The sequence below is a fragment of the Psammomys obesus genome, unplaced genomic scaffold, assembly GCF_907164565.1.
Source record: "Psammomys obesus unplaced genomic scaffold, mPsaObe1.curated_primary_1811, whole genome shotgun sequence".
Taxonomy (NCBI): Eukaryota; Metazoa; Chordata; class Mammalia; order Rodentia; family Muridae; genus Psammomys; species Psammomys obesus.
In genome coordinates, this window is record NW_026592510.1 from 26,305,030 (window position 1) to 26,321,675 (window position 16,646).

At 46.1% G+C, this 16,646-nt stretch overlaps 2 protein-coding genes across 2 annotated transcripts; both read right to left on the reverse strand.

Moving 5' to 3' along the window:
- Positions 1–40: 40 nt before the first annotated feature.
- Tmem223 (transmembrane protein 223) lies at positions 41–1,690 on the reverse strand. Its single transcript, XM_055613730.1, has 2 exons — positions 1,311–1,690; positions 41–459 (listed from the first exon to the last, which is right to left on the reverse strand). The coding sequence occupies exons 1-2, from the start codon at positions 1,612–1,614 to the stop codon at positions 167–169; spliced, it is 597 nt and encodes a 198-aa protein (XP_055469705.1). The 5' UTR covers positions 1,615–1,690; the 3' UTR covers positions 41–166.
- A 21-nt stretch (positions 1,691–1,711) lies between these two features.
- Positions 1,712–15,587, reverse strand: Nxf1 (nuclear RNA export factor 1). The gene is made up of 21 exons (XM_055613724.1): positions 15,427–15,587; positions 10,469–10,652; positions 10,117–10,270; positions 9,153–9,236; positions 8,968–9,072; positions 8,762–8,842; positions 8,609–8,678; positions 8,409–8,497; positions 8,185–8,292; positions 7,560–7,669; positions 5,747–5,783; positions 5,432–5,500; positions 5,297–5,352; positions 5,072–5,179; positions 4,914–4,972; positions 4,701–4,816; positions 4,529–4,571; positions 3,766–3,838; positions 3,250–3,432; positions 2,284–2,344; positions 1,712–2,048 (listed from the first exon to the last, which is right to left on the reverse strand). Exons 1-21 carry the CDS (start codon positions 15,452–15,454, stop codon positions 2,010–2,012), a joined length of 1,857 nt encoding a protein of 618 aa, XP_055469699.1. The 5' UTR covers positions 15,455–15,587; the 3' UTR covers positions 1,712–2,009.
- Positions 15,588–16,646: the final 1,059 nt, after the last annotated feature.

Sequence of the window (16,646 nt, forward strand, 5' to 3'; positions counted from 1 at the left end):
GCGAAACCAAATAGACATATAGGAGAGAGGACAGAATGTCTTTAAGTAGGCATGCATCAGGCCCTTTGTAAGACAGATTTATTGGCTGTTAGTGAACTCTGGGCACCTTTTCATTGCCCTATAGCAGTCTCCTTATGGGTTTACATCATCTGAGAGGGGCCACTTTTCACAGGCTCCGGTAGGCACCCACAGTGTTATCAAAGAGTTGAGTGTTGGGGAAGTGTCCAGCTTTGTCCAAAAGGAAGTAAAAGCGCCGGCCTTTGACCTTCAGAGGCAACATAGCAGGAACTTCACCTCTGTGGGCCATGCAGGAAACCTGGTTCAAGGGAACTGTGAAACGGGTCCCCAAGCCAAAGGGGGCATAAGTGGTAAGTGTCACTTGTTTCCCTCCTGCAAGGAGCATGACTGAACGCACAGATCTGAGAGAGTAGAGTAGACCAGCACCAAGGACCAAGGCTCCTGCAGAAGCAAAATGGGGTAAAGGGTTATACAGACCCTCTTAAAGCCAAGTCAAATTACTGTGATGGAAGCAACAGCTTTGAGCATTTATACTATAGAATTTTGTGTTCCTAAACCCATTTTTTTTTTTCCTTAAAGAGACAAGAGTAACTAGGCAATGGTGGTTCAGACCTTTGCTCTCAGCACTAGGGAGGCAGAAGCAGGCCTGGTCTAAAGAGTGAGTTCTGGGGAGCCAGAGCTACACAGAAAAACCCTGCCTTGAAAAACCCAAAAGGGGGCTGGAGAATGGCTCACTGGTTTAAGAGTACCGGCTGCTCTTCCAGAGGACCACATAGCAGCTCACAACTGTAAATCCAGTTCCAGGGGATCTGATACAGGCATATATGCAGGCAAAAAAAAACAAAAACCAATGCACATTAAAAAAATAAGTCATTTAAAAAAGAAACAAAACAAAAAGACAGGTCCTTTACTCCATGCTGGTTACAGGTTTGCTATATGTTCAATAATTTTGATTTGTGTAAAGAATACACCTGGGTGCCACTATATGTGGTTTATGTAGTTGCGGGCTAAATCCAAGACCTCATGCACACTAGGCAAGCACTCTATAAATTGAGTTCTATCCCACTGACATTTTTATAGATGGCCAGCTCCAACGTTAAAAGAAGAAAATGGGCCCGTAGCTTCAGTAGCCTGCTTCACGGCTAGAGATGGGTGCAAGGCATTTCAGGCATTGTAAACACACGCCTACCGAGTATTCCACTTTTTGCTCATTTGGGAGGATTAGGAGCCCTTCTGTCCTGAGTGAGCATTGTGCTAACAGACCCGCAACAACCTGTAGCTCACGCCCTTACCCACTGTGCCGCAACCAAGAGCTAGCCCGTAGCGCCAGAGTACAGAGCGCAGGTCCGTGTGTCCCCGGTTGGGAGCCTCCGCAGGAACTCGGTTCAGAGGTCTGGACAAGGCTGCAACAGCGAGGGAGGTCCAGAAGATGCCCTGACCCGCGCAAAACAGTCCAAGGATGGCAAAGAAGCGGCCCCGTTCGTGTTGGAAGAGCAACACATCCCGTGGGACCCCGTTTTGCAAAGGCCGGTACACAGGACGGGATCTCAGGACTGACAACAACCCGCCGATACACCGCTGGCAAGGCGCCGCCATGGCAGGGCACTTCCGTCCTTAGGGCGGGACTTCCTGTCATGACGCACTTTATCACCCTCCTGCCTTAAGGGAAACAAGCCAGTAAAGGGACACAAACTACAATATCACTCTTTATCTTAAAAAGTAAAGGGAATCCTGGGGTTAAGTACACAGAGCACCTAAGTCCTTCGGGTAGTTTAGTGTCAGCTCTACAAAGTAAGCTTTGGCTTCCCGGCACCATGAGGCTCAATCTTCCGGAAGTCTTCTTCTCTAAGTCTTCCAGAAGGTAGATGAGGATGGAGCAGCCGTCCCTCCTCAGTCACAGTTACAGGGTGGCCTCAGGCTGGACAGGAGATGGCAGATGACAACCAGACAATATTATCCAAGGGCTATTTACAAGGGGGCTTTTCTTGTGATCATTTCATAAACGCTACTTCTGGAATTTCTCCCTTGGCCTGCAGAAAGATAAAATATAAGTTCAACAAGACGACCTCTTTTCCCATCTTCCCCAGGCAACTCATATCAACCCCTGGCTGTCCTGGCACTCTCTATGTAGACCAGGCTGGCCTCAAATTCAGAGATCTGCCTACCTCTGCCTCCCAAGTGCACCACAGTAAGTCTTAATCTGAATCTGACCCTTTCAAAGGCTTGGAGATCCCTGTTTTTAGACACAAAAATCCCATACCTTACCTTGAGATGAGTGAAGGCCTGAGCAGATCTGGTGTAGTCCCAGTTGTTGTCTTGAAGGCACCTGGAGTGTGATTAAAATAGGAAGTTACATGAGAACCAAAATGCAGTCCCTCTCACCACTCTAGAATCCATCCCATGGATAAAGTCACCAATGTTTTCCATTAAGTTTATACACCATTGCACCATTTACACAAATGAAATACTAAAAGGCCAAAATGTCTAACAAAAATGACCAAGGTAGTTTTACACTGGTAGGGAAAGGTTTACATGTTTAAAAACTAAGTTGCAGCTGGGCAAGATAGTTCAGGCATTTAATCCTAACCACTCTGGAGGCTGTAGCTGGTGGGGACCTCTGTAAGTCTGGGGCAAACCTGGGCTATATAGTGACTTCCAAGCAGCTAAGGCACACAGTGAGACCCTGTCTCAGAACTATATATAAAAAGGACTTTGGAACCAGGTATGCACCTATAGTCCAGCTCCCTTGGAATGCTGAGGATCACTGGAATCTAGGACTTGGTAAAGAGTTCCAGTCCAGTTTCCGACAACTTAATGAAACCCTGTCTCAAAATGAATGACAAGAAAAAAAAAAAAAAAAGAGGATGGGTGGCCAGGTGCAATGGTTCATGCCTTTAATCACAGCACTCAAGAGGAAGAGGCAGACAGAACTCTGAGTTCAAGGCCAGACAAGTACATAGTGAGACCCTGTTTCAAAACATAAGGGCCAGAGACATTGGCTCAGTGGTACTGTGCCTATCTAGCATATGTGAAGTTTTGGTTTAATCCCTAATTCTGCTGTGGGGAGAGGAGAGCCACAGGTAGGTGGGAGGACGAAAGACAACTCTCTGTGCTTTGTAATTTTTAAGATAACGTATGTAGAATTCTTAGTGGAAATAATTTTTTTAAAGCACTATTATTCACTGTTAGACCATCTGTTTCCCCTTGGTCCTACCCATGCTCAGCACTCACTTCTGAGACCACTCGAGGTTCATGCCAGACTGAGTAGAAAATGCTTGCAACATTTCCTGCTGTTCTGGGGAGAGCGTGGGTACTGGGCTGGAGGAAGGTGTGGGTGCAGGCATGGCGAAGGCTCTTTGGATTTCTTCAGGGCTGGCATTCCGCACAAATAATTCATCATTTACAATACACAGCCTTGGGGACAAAGAACACTTTAAATAAATGGACAAATAACCTCACCATTCTACACCGTCTGTTTTCAGATCTGGCTAATATCCACATGGTACCCCCCTTGCCCCATGTTAACTTTCATCATTTATTCTTTGACTATGGGCGAGATATTTAGGAGGATCATCTCTCAAACACACCAGAATTATTATATATTCACTCCCTATCCTACTGATAGTTGTTATTCAAACTTCATAAACTTCCTGTTGCCTTTCTGCAATTCTGAAAACTCTACCTTCCAATTATCACTGCTGTCCTGGGACTGAGACTGATACCCAACCTGATAAGCTGTGCACTTACCCTGAATTGCTGGCAGGAACAGCAATAAAAGTTCTTGTGAAAGCACGTAAAGAATCCCGAGACTTCCCATCCACTGCAATGAGAATAGCGTGGTTATTTGGACACAAACAGAGATGAGATGAGGGAAATATCAGGGAGGACAGTAACAGAACTTGCTGAATGCCACAGGAAGTAAGTAAAACAACTTAGAAAGTATTTAGCCTGTGGCCTGGCAAAGTGTCTTAAGTCACTTCATGTCCTAAAGCACCAATGTACAAAAGTATCACGGGGCTGGAGAGATGGCTCAGTGGTTAAGAGCACTGGATGTTCTTCTACAGATCCTGAATTCAATTCCCAGCAACCACATGGTGGCTCACAACCATCTATAATGAGATCTGTTACTCTCTTCTGGTGAGCAAGCACACATGCAGGCAGAATATAGTAGGAATAATGAATAAATCTTTAAAAAGAGTATCACGAATCTCATCTAACAAAACAAAAAACAAAAAAAACAAAAAAAAAAAATTGGAAGATTTGGAGGAAAGGTAACTTTCCCAGACCCACAGAATAAACACAGGATAGAAATGAAAACCTGCCTGACTTTTAGAACCAACACTGTTCTGGTTCCCAGGCTTCTGTCACACTACAGATAAGACAGGTGGAGGAACTAAGGCCAAACCAAGACGTACTGGGCAGAAAAGGGAAGAGGTCAGAGAAGAAAAGGGATGAGAAATAGCTGGGAAGCTAAGACTACTTAGAAAGGTCCAGAACTCAAAATTCTTACCTTCCTTGAAGACTCCATTGACAGAAAAACACAGCAATGTGCTCTGAAAGAGAAAAAAACACCAGAAGCAATGGAGGTCTCCAACCAGAGCTTAGGCCTCTTCACCCAGTGTGTGCTGAGTCCATTACCCACCCCCTTGCTGGGCTTCTGTTAGGAGAGAACACATGCTTACTGTTTGGGCACTTATGTCTACCACAAAGGAATTGATGTCATGTTGAGTTTTGGGTAACTCATTGAGGAAAGCAACAACGTTGAGACGTGTATGCTTTAACAGCCGGAACCGCATGGCTATGAGCAGAAGGAAGAGAAACCAAGGTTAGTATACACCCACACTGGCTAGCTCTGATTGTTTCCCAATTGTTGATTGCTCACAAAATATACTTACTGGGATCTTTAAGCTTCTTCACATTTCTACTGTCTTTGAAATATTCAGCTAAGTTGCTTCTGAAAAATAAAAGGGAAAGATAGTGGTGGTCACAACAGTGGCCTGTATCTCCCAGAGAACCCTGTGGTTCTGGACAGCTTCTGACATGTGCTACTCACCGGACAGAGTTCTGGGGTGGGGAAGGAATGCTTAGTGAGCAACAGGCGCCATCATGGTAGGCATCCAGGAGACCCTGGCGGTCTCCTGAGTCATAAATTGCATAGTACCTGTAAGGAGAGTGAAAGAAAGAGCCTAAATTCTGTGTCTGGAAGCAAAGGGACACAGCAGTGAGCAATGCCCAGGCAGTCACTCTACCCAGCCCTAAGGGCTCCTAGGATACTCACTGCTGCAAGAAGTGCAGGACCAGACTCTTTAGGTTCTCTGTTCCAAAATAGCTCCCCTAAAATCAAACAAGACATTAATATCATGGGACTAGTAAGCTTCCCACTCTGAGTTCTAACTCTAAACCCAATTCTGACCTTGCAGGGTGGTAACATTGTGGGTGCTTCGACATCAAAGGCAATTGGAGGGGGTAGCTCATGGCCATCCTGTGGAAGAAGTGAATGTAACATGTGAAACACAAGACTGAATATGTGAACACACAGAAAAGCTAAAAGTGAAGGGTCAGCAGTCCATCATAAAAAGCATAAAGTGTGTGCAGGAATCCTATAAACTTTCCCCCAGGCATTTCTAGGATGGTGACTACCAGTTAGCAAATTTTCAAAGGGATCTAAGCACCCACATTGGTAAAACCTTGATTGCACTTGTTAGATAGAACAAAGTGTTATACTTACCAGGCGTAATAACTTGGGAAATCGTTCGCGAATGGCGCTGTCAAGAACGGGACAGAAGTAAGTGACGCTTCAGAGCCATCACGCCTCCTGGGCTGCTCTAGGAGCAAATACACCAAAAACCCGAGGAACAGCCCATCCCACCCTGCTCATGGCCCACTCCTCCCCAGATTGCACTTGGAGACAAGAACCCCCATTTCCCTCCTCACCAGGAGCACCCCTTCTGGACTGCCTTGAAGGCTGGCTATGTATTCTTACTGCCTGATCCCAAGTGCCACAGGATGAACACTCTTAGCCTAGGCTTTAAGCCTAGGGCCACCTTTCCCACCTTGCTCCCCTTACCTTCCACCTACTTACCTTTACAGCCCCGGGAGGAGGGAATGGGGTGGGAGCACAAGGGCTCCGCTGCCTCACCAGGTATCCACCAGTTCTGCCAGGTCTGGCCTTGGCCAAGACCAGAACACACCACAAGTATGGCACAGGATGTTGAGGCAGGGAGATGAGCAAGACAGGCTCAAGAGGAAAGACAGGAAGGGAAGAGAAGAGGCCAAGGGAAAGGAGAAGAGAAAAAGAGAAAGGCAGGGCAGGACCAAGGGATATATGAGGAGACAAGGAGAAGAAGCAAAGCAACAAGGAAAGAACTGAAGGCAGAGGCCCTCAGAAAAGAATGGCAGAAAGAAAGACCTCCTGATACAGCCCTTTCCTTCAGCTGCCCCTTTCCTGTGGCACCAAGGTAGAAATAGAGAATGAATCTTATAGTGGTTTGCAGTTGCTGTTGGCCAGGTCTCTGTCTGCTTCCTGGGTCCCGATCTGAGCTGGGCGTGGGAGGTAAAGCAGCCATGGGGCCAGGAGACCTCCCTCAGAAGATATGAGGGTTCAGGCCCCTGCCGAGTTGGGGGGGTGAGGGTCTATGCCCCACCTCAGTTGGCCCCCAAGTTTTCTCCTGATGGCCCCTCTGCGACTGTGCCTGTCTTAGGTTGTTCCTTCCCTGAGGAATCTTACCCGTCTCTGGCTAACCAGCCATCCACGGGGGCCAAGCAGGGTGATGTGAGGTGTGCAAGTGAGGGAGGGGCAGTGCCCCTGACAGGGTCATTTCTGTCTCCGTGGTAGCTGATGCCCCTGTGGCCTCCACGCCCAGCACTTGCCTTGGGAACCCCTCGCCTGCTGGCGGGGCCCCGGCTTTGGTCACATCTTAGGGAACCCAGGGGTCTTCTCCAGGAAGGGCCCAGCTCACAGCACTGGGCAAGAGAGACCAATAGCACAGTACCAGCCTCCAAGAGGCATCAGCCTCAGCATGGACAGGAAGGACCAGGCCACAGCTTTGGGTAAGTGGATCATGAGAGGAGAGTCCCTCTTGGCACAATGGCAAGAGGGACCATCAAAGGGCAAAGGAAGGAAGGCCCATCTCAGTAGGCAGTCCTAGTTAGAGAGGGCTTTCTCAGCCTGAATAACACAGGCTTTTGGCTGAAACACAGGAATAGACATACATAAGACACCCCCATGTCAGAACAGAAAAGGGAAGAGGTGTCCTTCCTGGAACAACAGGTAGGGAGATTCTAGAAAAGGCTGTGTTCAAGAAGGAGAAAGGCCAGAGAACTAGAGAACAGTAATCAGGTGAGAAAAACAGGAGTGTTCTGGGGCAAAGCTGGGAGACACAGACAGGCAGAAAAAGAGTACGTGATCCTCCTCCCAAAGGACAGGTGATTCCAACTCAGGGCTGCATGTTCTCCTGTAGACGGGCACTGGTCAGGGTGCATTAGCTCAGCCTCCCAGGGGGTGAAAGTCCCCAGGAGGGGAGACAGAAACTACAACTGACCTGATATAGGTGGACTGGTCTCGGAAGGTGTCACACATGGGGTTTCTGTCAAGCCACAGCTCTTCCAGCTTCAGCCCTTTTATCTTGTCTAATTCCCGCTCAGACTTCAACTTAAAGGATGAGGGAGGGCAAAGAGAAGAAAGAGACCCTTGTAAGGAAAGCAGCTAGATCCCCACATTCCCAAACACTACTAAGTTTTCTTGCTTGCCTCCCACCATGGCCGGCCAAATTCTCCTCGTCTTCCACCACCACAGCAATATACCAGGGGTCAAGGTGATGGCACAGTGGGCAGAAGCTCTTTCTGTGCCAGCATCACAACCTGAGTTCCAGCCCAAAAGCCCACAGTGGAAGAAGAGAACCAATTCCCAAAAGCTGTCCTCTGACCTCCACCCACTCATAATCAGTAACTATTAAAAACAAAAGTATTGGGGCTGGAGAGATGGCTCAGTAGTTAAGAGTGCTGTCTGCTCTTCCAAATGGACCGGGGTCCAATTCCCAGCACCCACATGGCAGCTCACAACTGTCTGTAACACCAATTCCAAGGGATCTGACACCTTCACATTAACACACATAATAAAAATTAAATAAGTTAAAAAAAAAAGTATTACTGGGGTATCAGTCTTACTTCATTTCCAGAAAGATTTAGGGTCTTTAGGTTTGGCGCCTTCTGCACAATGCTGGACATATCATCCAGCTTGTAGAGTCTGTTGTTGCTCAAATTCAAAGACATTAGCTGAGAATAGAATAAAGTTTGGATGTGTTACCATAAGTAAACCAGAGATAAGTTTGGGTCCTCATCCTACCCTATCTCACTCTGCTTTATCATGCATTAATAAAAAAAAGCTTCACCTCAGGAATGTTGTCTTCGATGATACGCAAAGTAGCTGCCATACAGCTTCTGCGGTTTAGAACAACATCAATGTTCTGGGCCACCAAATCTTTATTAGGCAAAAAAGAAAAAGAAGTCTAAGAGGGCTCGTCCACACAAGTGTTATAAAGATCAATTGTTCTCCTATCCATCTAGTCAAGATCACTGCTGTCAACCATACCTGGGTCTGAGCGGAGGCCCTTGAGGTCAAGTGCTTGTTGAGAGCCATCAAATCGTTTGCTCATAATCAGCTGAGGGAAGAAAGACAAAGGGTTTAGTGGTCACTGAGGGAGATTTAAAGACTGCTGGACCATATCAGTTGAGCCAGCCTCACCTTGAGCTGCTCTATTTGTTCGGGCTTCAGTTCATTCTGTACAGTGTAGGGTGGAGCAGAGGAGTTAATGATGATAGATATCTGAAGAGAAAACAGAAAAGCAAGTGTATACTTGAAGGAAGCCTAACCTCCAGAACTAAGACCTAATGCCTTTTGCTCAGTGCATCAATGTTATCTAGGCCATACCACACCCTCTGTCCACATACCTTTCTGTTCTCTGGATCATGAATCTTATAGTTGACAGCTTTTAATGCAGAGGCGGTACTAGCATCTTCCACAAAAAACTGGGCCCGTGTGTTTTCATAATGAAACTGGAAGAAGAAAAAACAAGAACATTAGATTTGGAGTCCAAGAGCCCTTACCCAACATCCCAAGCCTCATTTCACCTCACCTCAATGGGGTTGAAAGGGACACTGCACTTGCTCTGAATCATACTCAAAAGCCACGTTTTGTCATACTTTCTGCCATAAGGAATCTGAAAGTGAGAGAGAACATATGTAACCAAGCCAGCACATTTCAGTTCCTTTATACTTTCTGCCAAGACTAAAAAGATTTCTAGCGCTTCACGGTGGAGCTCAGAGAGAGAAGGCATACTTAACAAGGCATTCAGTGATAGAAGGCACTTAGCATGCATATCTCAGAGATAGGGTGCTTACATGCATAAGGCTGGTAGATCCCTTCTATCACAAAATAACTTTTTCCTAATGAAAGAACAAGCTGTATGATTTCCACTTGAGATACAAAGATTCCTTAAACTCCTTTCCATATACATATTATTTCTGGACAGATGGCTCAGACAACATGGTCTCATATCAAATGTATTAATTATGAAAGTTCTAGGATATTATGTGTGCTTTACCTGGACCCCAGAAACTCCACAGCCTCCTAGAGCCACACTCCTAGCTTAAGTGTTACTATACATCCTGATCATATTTATCGGATTCCATTTCCATTTGTCATCTTACCTATCCTTTTTTTTTATGATTTATTTATTTATTCTTTATACACTACTCTGCCTGCATGCCAGATGAGGGCACCAGATTTCACTATAGATGGTTTTGAGCCATCATGTGGTTGCTGGGAATTGAACTCAGGATCTTTGGAAGAACAGCCAGTGTTCTTAACCTCTGAGCCCTTACCTATCCCCCAGCTCCCTTACCTATCCTCTTAAACTCCCTTCCTTAACACTGTTCTTAGATGTTCTAAGGTACTCATTCTAAGGGGAAAGAACAGATTAGTGCGAAACTTGATTAAAGTAAACATCAAAGAAAATGGATCTGAGGGGTTGGGGAAAGGTGTCAAAAAAAACTTCACAGAGTCCAGTCCCTGAATCATCTACTTTCCCAAATACTCACTGTAATCTTGAACCAGTTCTTAGTGGTCCCATCTTGACTGGTGCCAGCCCCTCCTCTCTCTGGAGGAGCTCTGTCTCTCCGTACAGTAATATGAATTCGATCTCGATTGTGCCAAGTATCTCCCCGACGGTTAGGTCGGTTGGTATAGGGGTTGCTATTGGGAAGCAGAATTAATTTCCATGAACACCAGGAAAGATGAACCTTTCCTATTAGTGAAAGAAACTACAGCTACTAAATTAGTTCTGGTCAAATATCACTTTACAAGGTGAGAAGAGAAATGACAAGAAACAGTAAATAACAAGACTACATAATGCAGTGGTGACTATTCAAAGCAGACCAATTAGTCACTTACTATCTTACTCGGGGGCCATCTTGGGGATCATTCATTGCCACATCTCCATCATCATCTTCAAATCGGGAGGACCGTATACCAGAACCACCTCTTCCAGACCTACGATTCCCCTCACCACACTTCCATCGGAAAGGCCCCCGACCTTTCTTTCTTCTTTGAGGGAAACTAACACGGTCATCATGCTCTGGAATTGAAAACAGACACAGAAATTAGTAAATACATCAGTGGTCTTAGTTACCTTGGTGCAACCACCAGTTTCTAGTACTCTGTACTTCTGGAAAAGCCAGGTACTAACTGCAAAGGCTACCTCCATACAGATGCCTTTGCCCTGGCCAAAGGAAAAAAATTTCTTCAGGACATCAACATCAGGAACAAGTTACTGAAAACCTGTAGGGATACTGAAAAATAAAAGGGTCAAAAATGTACCACAAGGGGCTGGAAAGATGACTCATTCTCCCAACAAGACAGGGTTTCTTCTCTGTGTAGCTCTGGCTCCCCTGGAATAAACTTTTTCTGTAGACCAGGCTATCCTCAAACTCAAGAGGTCCACCTGCCTCTGCTGGAATTAAAGACACGTGGCACCACTGCCTGCCAAGATGACTTTTTTCTTCTCTGATACCATACACCCAGACTGCAGTCTCTCCTCCCTACCTTCTCTCAGTCTCCCACCCAACTCCCTTTCCACACTCAGATCTACTGTTCCATTTCCATTCAGAAAGCTGTCCTCCCAGTGATATCAACTGAATATTCAGGATAACAAGATGCAATGAGACTAGGCACAAGCCCTCATATCAAGGCAGGACGAGACACTCAGGAGGAGGAAAAGGGTCCCAAGAGCATGTAAAAGAATCAGAGACACTCCCACTATTAGGAGTCCCACAAAACCCCTAAGATAAACAACCAGTATGTATGCAGAGGATCTAGTACAGACCCACGCAGGCTCTGTGATTGCCACTTCAGTATCTGTGAGTCCTTAGGAGCCCTACTTAGTTGATTCTGGGGGCTGAATTATCCTAGCGTCCTCAACCCCTGACTCCTACAATCCTTCCTCCCTCTCTTCCTTGGGGTTCCCAGAGCTCTACCTAATGTTTAGATGTGGGTCTCTGCATCTGCTCCCATCAGCTTCCAGGAAGCCTCTTTGATGACGAGATGACGATTAGGTTAGGCACCTCATTCTTTCTTTCTTTCTTTTTCTTTTTATTTATTTATTTATTTATTTATTTATTTATTTATTTATTTATTTATTTTTTGAGATAGGGTTTCTCTGTGTAGCATTGGCTGTCCTGGACTCGCTTTATAGACCAAGCTGGCCTCAAATTCACAGAGATCTGACTGCTTCTGCTTCCCTGAGTGTTTCGATTACATGTACCGCCATGCCTGGCTTAGGCACCTAGTTCTTAAGAATACTAGCTGCTCTTCTAGAGAACCATCTTTGATTCCCAGAATCCACACTACAATGCACAACTGTCTGTAACTTCATTCCAGAAGCCTCCATTGGTACCCCAGGTACTCACTGATACACAAACATACAAGCAAGCCAAACACGGATATATATGAAAGAATAAAATACATAAAAAATTAAAAGAAATGTAGATCACTGGTAGAACGCTTGCCCAGCACACTCAAATGATTCCCAGTCGTGCCTCATAATAAGCAAACAACATAAAGAGCATTTTTCATTTTAGTGTGGTAGCCCATGCTTTTAGTACCAGCAGCTGAGGGGTTCAAGGTCAGTTACAGCTACATCCTGAATTTAAGACCAATCTGGGCTACAAGAGATCTTGTCTTAAAACAAAACAAAGGTTAAAAAGGAGAGGGAGATCCTTCCTACAAGTTCATATGAATTCGGTGGGTTAGAGGCTGGAGAGATAGCTTAATGATTAGAGTACCTGTTGTTGTTCTAGAGGACCCAGAATTGGTTTCTAGCATCCACATGTTATCTCACAACTGTGTGCTGTAGTGTGGAAACAAAGCTGGTATTCTAGAAAAGCAGCCAGTGCTCTTAGGCAATGAATCTTCTTTGCAGCCCCTTGAATATATACTTAACCTTTTTATTTCTCAGTATCCCTAAATTTCCAATAACTTGCTCCTGATGCTGACATCCTATAAAAAGTTCTTCCCTCTGAGGCTGGAGAGAGCACTAACTGCTTGTTCAGAGGTCCTGAGTTCAACTCCAGCAACCATATGGTGGCTCACAACCATCTATAATGAGATCTGATGCCTTTTTCTTTCATGCAGGCACACATGCAAATAAAGAGTGATCATATACAGAAGTAAATAAATCATAAGAAAAAAAAAAAAAAAAGAGTACCGGCTGCTCTTCCAAAGGAAGAGTTCAAATCCAGCACCCACATGGCACCTCACAACTGTCCGTAATCCAGTTCTAGAGGATCTGACACTGTCACAGACACAAGGTAAAACATCAACACACATGAAAAGACATAAATAAAAACAAACTTTTAAAAATGAAAGGTGAGTATAATCACAATATATTGTGTAGCTGTATAGAATTGTCAAAAAAATAAAACTTAAAGGAACTTAAACCAGTTCCCACAAAAAGTAAAATGCAGAAGTGTGAACAACCCCAAAATGTAACCAGACCACTTGGGATTTCTTTTGCCTGATGGTCGCAGAGCCAAGTGTTGTGGCAAATACCTGTAATCCTGGCAATCGGGAAGTAGAGGCCTCAATTACACAAGAGTTCAAAGCCATCTAGGGCTACATGAGATTCTATTTCAAAAAGAAAGAAATTCTTACAAATATGACATACTTTAAATTCTCCTAAAAACAGCCACTACCTCCTGTACTCTGAATTTAGTAAATGCTAATTTCTTTGAGCAGAAATGGCCTGCACCTGAAGGGACTTCTAGATTCAGGATGTGATGGAAGTTGCACATTAGAGTCCTGGAATGTTCTCCAATATAACCTGTGTTTGAGGCAGGAAGGCTGCAAATTCCAGACCAGCTAAGACCCTGACTTAAGGAAAATAAGCTAAGCACAGTGGCTCACACCTTTAATCCCAGACAGAGGCAGGCAGAGCTCTTTGGAGGCAGAGTTTTAAAGGCCAGCCTGGTAAGTTTCCAGAACAGTCAGTACTACACATTGAGTCCTTGTCTAAAGAAAGAAAAGAAAGAGGTTCAAGGTCATCCTCCACTACATAGAGTTCAAGGCCAGCCTGGGATTGAGATCCCATCTCTCTTAGTATGTCTCTCCATATATGTAGACAAGTAGGATAATTCAATCAATCAATCAAAGGAAGGTTGAGGATATAGCTCAGGTGATAAAGTGCTTACCTTACCTATTCTATCTACCACACCCCCCATCACCAGCCTAAGGCTGAGGCAGGAGAATTTGAAACTCAAAGTCAGTATGGGCAGCTCCTGCCTTTAATCCCTGAGGCAGAGGCAGGAGGATCTCTGTGAATTCAAGGCCAGCCTGGTCGACAAAGTCCAGGACAGCCAAGGCTACACAGAGAAACCCTGTCTGGAAAAACAAACAAACAAAAAGAGTCAGTCTGGGCAACTTAGAACATCTCAAAAAATAAAACAAAACAAACAACAACAAACAAAAAGGGACATGGAAAACAAAAGGCCTGGCATAGGTTCAACTCTTAGCGTGCACATACACGCAGGCGCACACATACACATACACATACATACACATGCACACACGCACACACACACACACACACACACACAGCCAGATGGTGGTAGCACACGCTTCTAAACCCAGAACTCAGGAGGCTGAGGCAGTTGGATCTCTGTGAGTTCAAACGCCAGTCTGGTCTACAAAGTGAGTTCAGGACAGCCAAGGTTACACAGAGAAACCTTGTCTTGAAAACCCCGCCCCTTAAAAAAAAAAAAAAGTAAAGCTCTGGTGGCCCATTACGTGTCCCTGCATCATTGAACTTGGGAAGCTGACACAAAAGACTCTAGCCTGGAATACTAAAGCTGACCGTATAATTGAGAATTAGCTTTCCCATGGATGAACTCCCTAAATGGTTATCCAATCTCAAATGGTAAGCCTTAAAAACAAATACATACAAGCAACACTAAAAGGATTCAGCAGGTTGCATGAATTTGAGGAGATGGAGGCCAAGAGAGTGACTGGAAGAAGGAGATCAAGTAATTTTAATTAAAATAAGGGTTCACTGGGTAGAGAAAACTTGCCCACGATTTTTCAGGCATCAGTACCAAACAAACAGAAACACGTTTAAAACTTCCAAAGAAATCTACCTTAATATCCAGCGTTCTGTAAACAATGACCCTCACCAAGTGACCGTAGTAAAAAGGAATACCTGAAGAGACAGTGTAGCTACGGTTCCATGAAAAATCTCCACTCCAATCACTGTATTCTAGGCACCTGATAGAAATGATCTCATACACACACACACACACACACACACACACACTCGGGAGACAGGTATCCACATGAAAGAGGCGGAGAACAAGGCCTTAAAGTTTACACTCGGGGATGGCATAGCCAACTCCAGATTCAAACTCAGCTGTCATACTGTCCTAATCACCACAATGAATTAAGAAGTCAGGGTAGGTGTTCGGACTAGAAAACTAGTAAACAATAAGCAGCAAGCTGCAGAAACCGATTGATCGAGTTAAAAGAAAAAAAAAAAAAAATAGTGCACCAGGGAAGCCCACAAGCAAGTGACTGACTCACATTTAAAGAGTCGGGCCGCCAAACTCAACTGACGGACATCAACCACCCTCAAAGTTGAAAGGAATCTTGTCACCCCACCCCTGCGCCACAGGTCCTCCAACGCCAGAATCCGGGCGACTCTGGAGACCCCGGGTCCCGCGGCACCCCGCGCCTACTGCCGCGCGGCCACCGCTGCCCACGGACGCAGCGCTCCTCGCGGCCTCCCGCCCCCGGGCTGCGGCCTAGGCCGGGGCCGCCCACCCCGACCCACCGCGCCGCCTCCCGGCCCGAGGACCCGCACTGACCGTTGTATGACTTCCCTTCGTCCGCCATGGCAAAGGCAGGTACAGGGGCGGGCTCAGGCGCAGAACCTGACGCCACCAAACGCCCGAACGCCTTGGCGCTCAGGACAGAAGCTCTCCTACCACCGGCGCCACCGCATTTATCCGGCGAAGCACGTCGCGCGCCGCCGACGTCCCCAGGATGTGGGCGGTGCCGCGGGGCGGGGACGTGCTCTCTGCGCCTGCGCAGAAGCAGGGCGGGCGCGCGGAGGCGTGGCCAGGCCCTCCGAGGCCCGCCCACGGCTGGAGCTTGGAGCCCGATGGCTTGCCGGCAGCCGTCGCCTTTCTAGCTTCTCCGCCCGCCCGGCAGCACCGGGTTTCGTGCTGGACCTGAGCGATCGGCTGTACCCCTGGACTCAGGCAGCAGGGACGAAAGTCACACAGAAGAATGGAGACTTGGCCTCTGAGCAGGAGTAACGGCTCACAGTTCCCACCGGTGGGATCCCGGCAGCGTGTAAGTCGCAGCTCAGCTCCTTGCCAGCCGCGGCCCTATGCCCTCCCAGCTTTCCTCGCCTCTACGATGGATTATGACGAAATAGAAAATTGGAATGTAAAACTCCACTGGAGCAGGAACCTTAACTAATGCACAGGTTTTCTTCCTCGGGCGCGCCTGTCTCAGTATCATGCCCAGTGTGAAATCCAAATGTGAATTAAACCCTGTTTTCTCATAAATTGCCTAATCAAAGAAGTTGGATGTAGTGGAGCACGCTTTTAAACCCAGCATTTGGAGGGCAGGCGAATCCCTCAATTTGAGGCCAGCCTTGTCTATTTAGAAATTTCTTGGGACAGCCAGAGCTATGTAGAGACCCTGCCTCAAGGAAAGAAAAAAGTCTTTTGTCTTAATTCTTTGGAGTTCAAGGTCAGAATGGTCTACATAGCAAGTACAAGACAGCCAAAGCTACATAATAAGACAGTCTCAAAACAAAAACAAAATCAGGTGTATAACTATGGCCCTGACCTACCATTATGCCTAATAGAAAGACCCAGGTCAGCTAAGTAGGTAATTAAAGTTGCTAGAAGTGATTGGAATTTTTTTTTCTTAAGTTTTGAGACAGGGTTTCTCTGTGTAGCCCTAGCTGTCCTGAAACTTGGTCTGTAGTCCAGGTTGGCCTCAGAGATCCACCTGCCTCTGCCTAACAATTGTTGAAATTTTAGGTGTGCCACTGTGCTCTGCTGTGATTGAA

Coding starts and splice junctions, on each gene's coding strand:
- Tmem223 (XM_055613730.1), bottom strand. CDS start 1,614: ATGGCGGCGCCTTGCCAGCGGTGTATCGGCGGGTTGTTGTCAGTCCTG. Junction 460..1,310: donor TCTTGGTTGCGGCACAGTGG/GTAAGGGCGTGA, acceptor TTGCTTCTGCAG/GAGCCTTGGTCCTTGGTGCT.
- Nxf1 (XM_055613724.1), bottom strand. CDS start 15,454: ATGGCGGACGAAGGGAAGTCATACAACG. Junction 5,353..5,431: donor CAATGTTACCACCCTGCAAG/GTCAGAATTGGG, acceptor GTTTGATTTTAG/GGGAGCTATTTTGGAACAGA. Junction 5,180..5,296: donor GTCCTGCACTTCTTGCAGCA/GTGAGTATCCTA, acceptor CTCTCCTTACAG/GTACTATGCAATTTATGACT.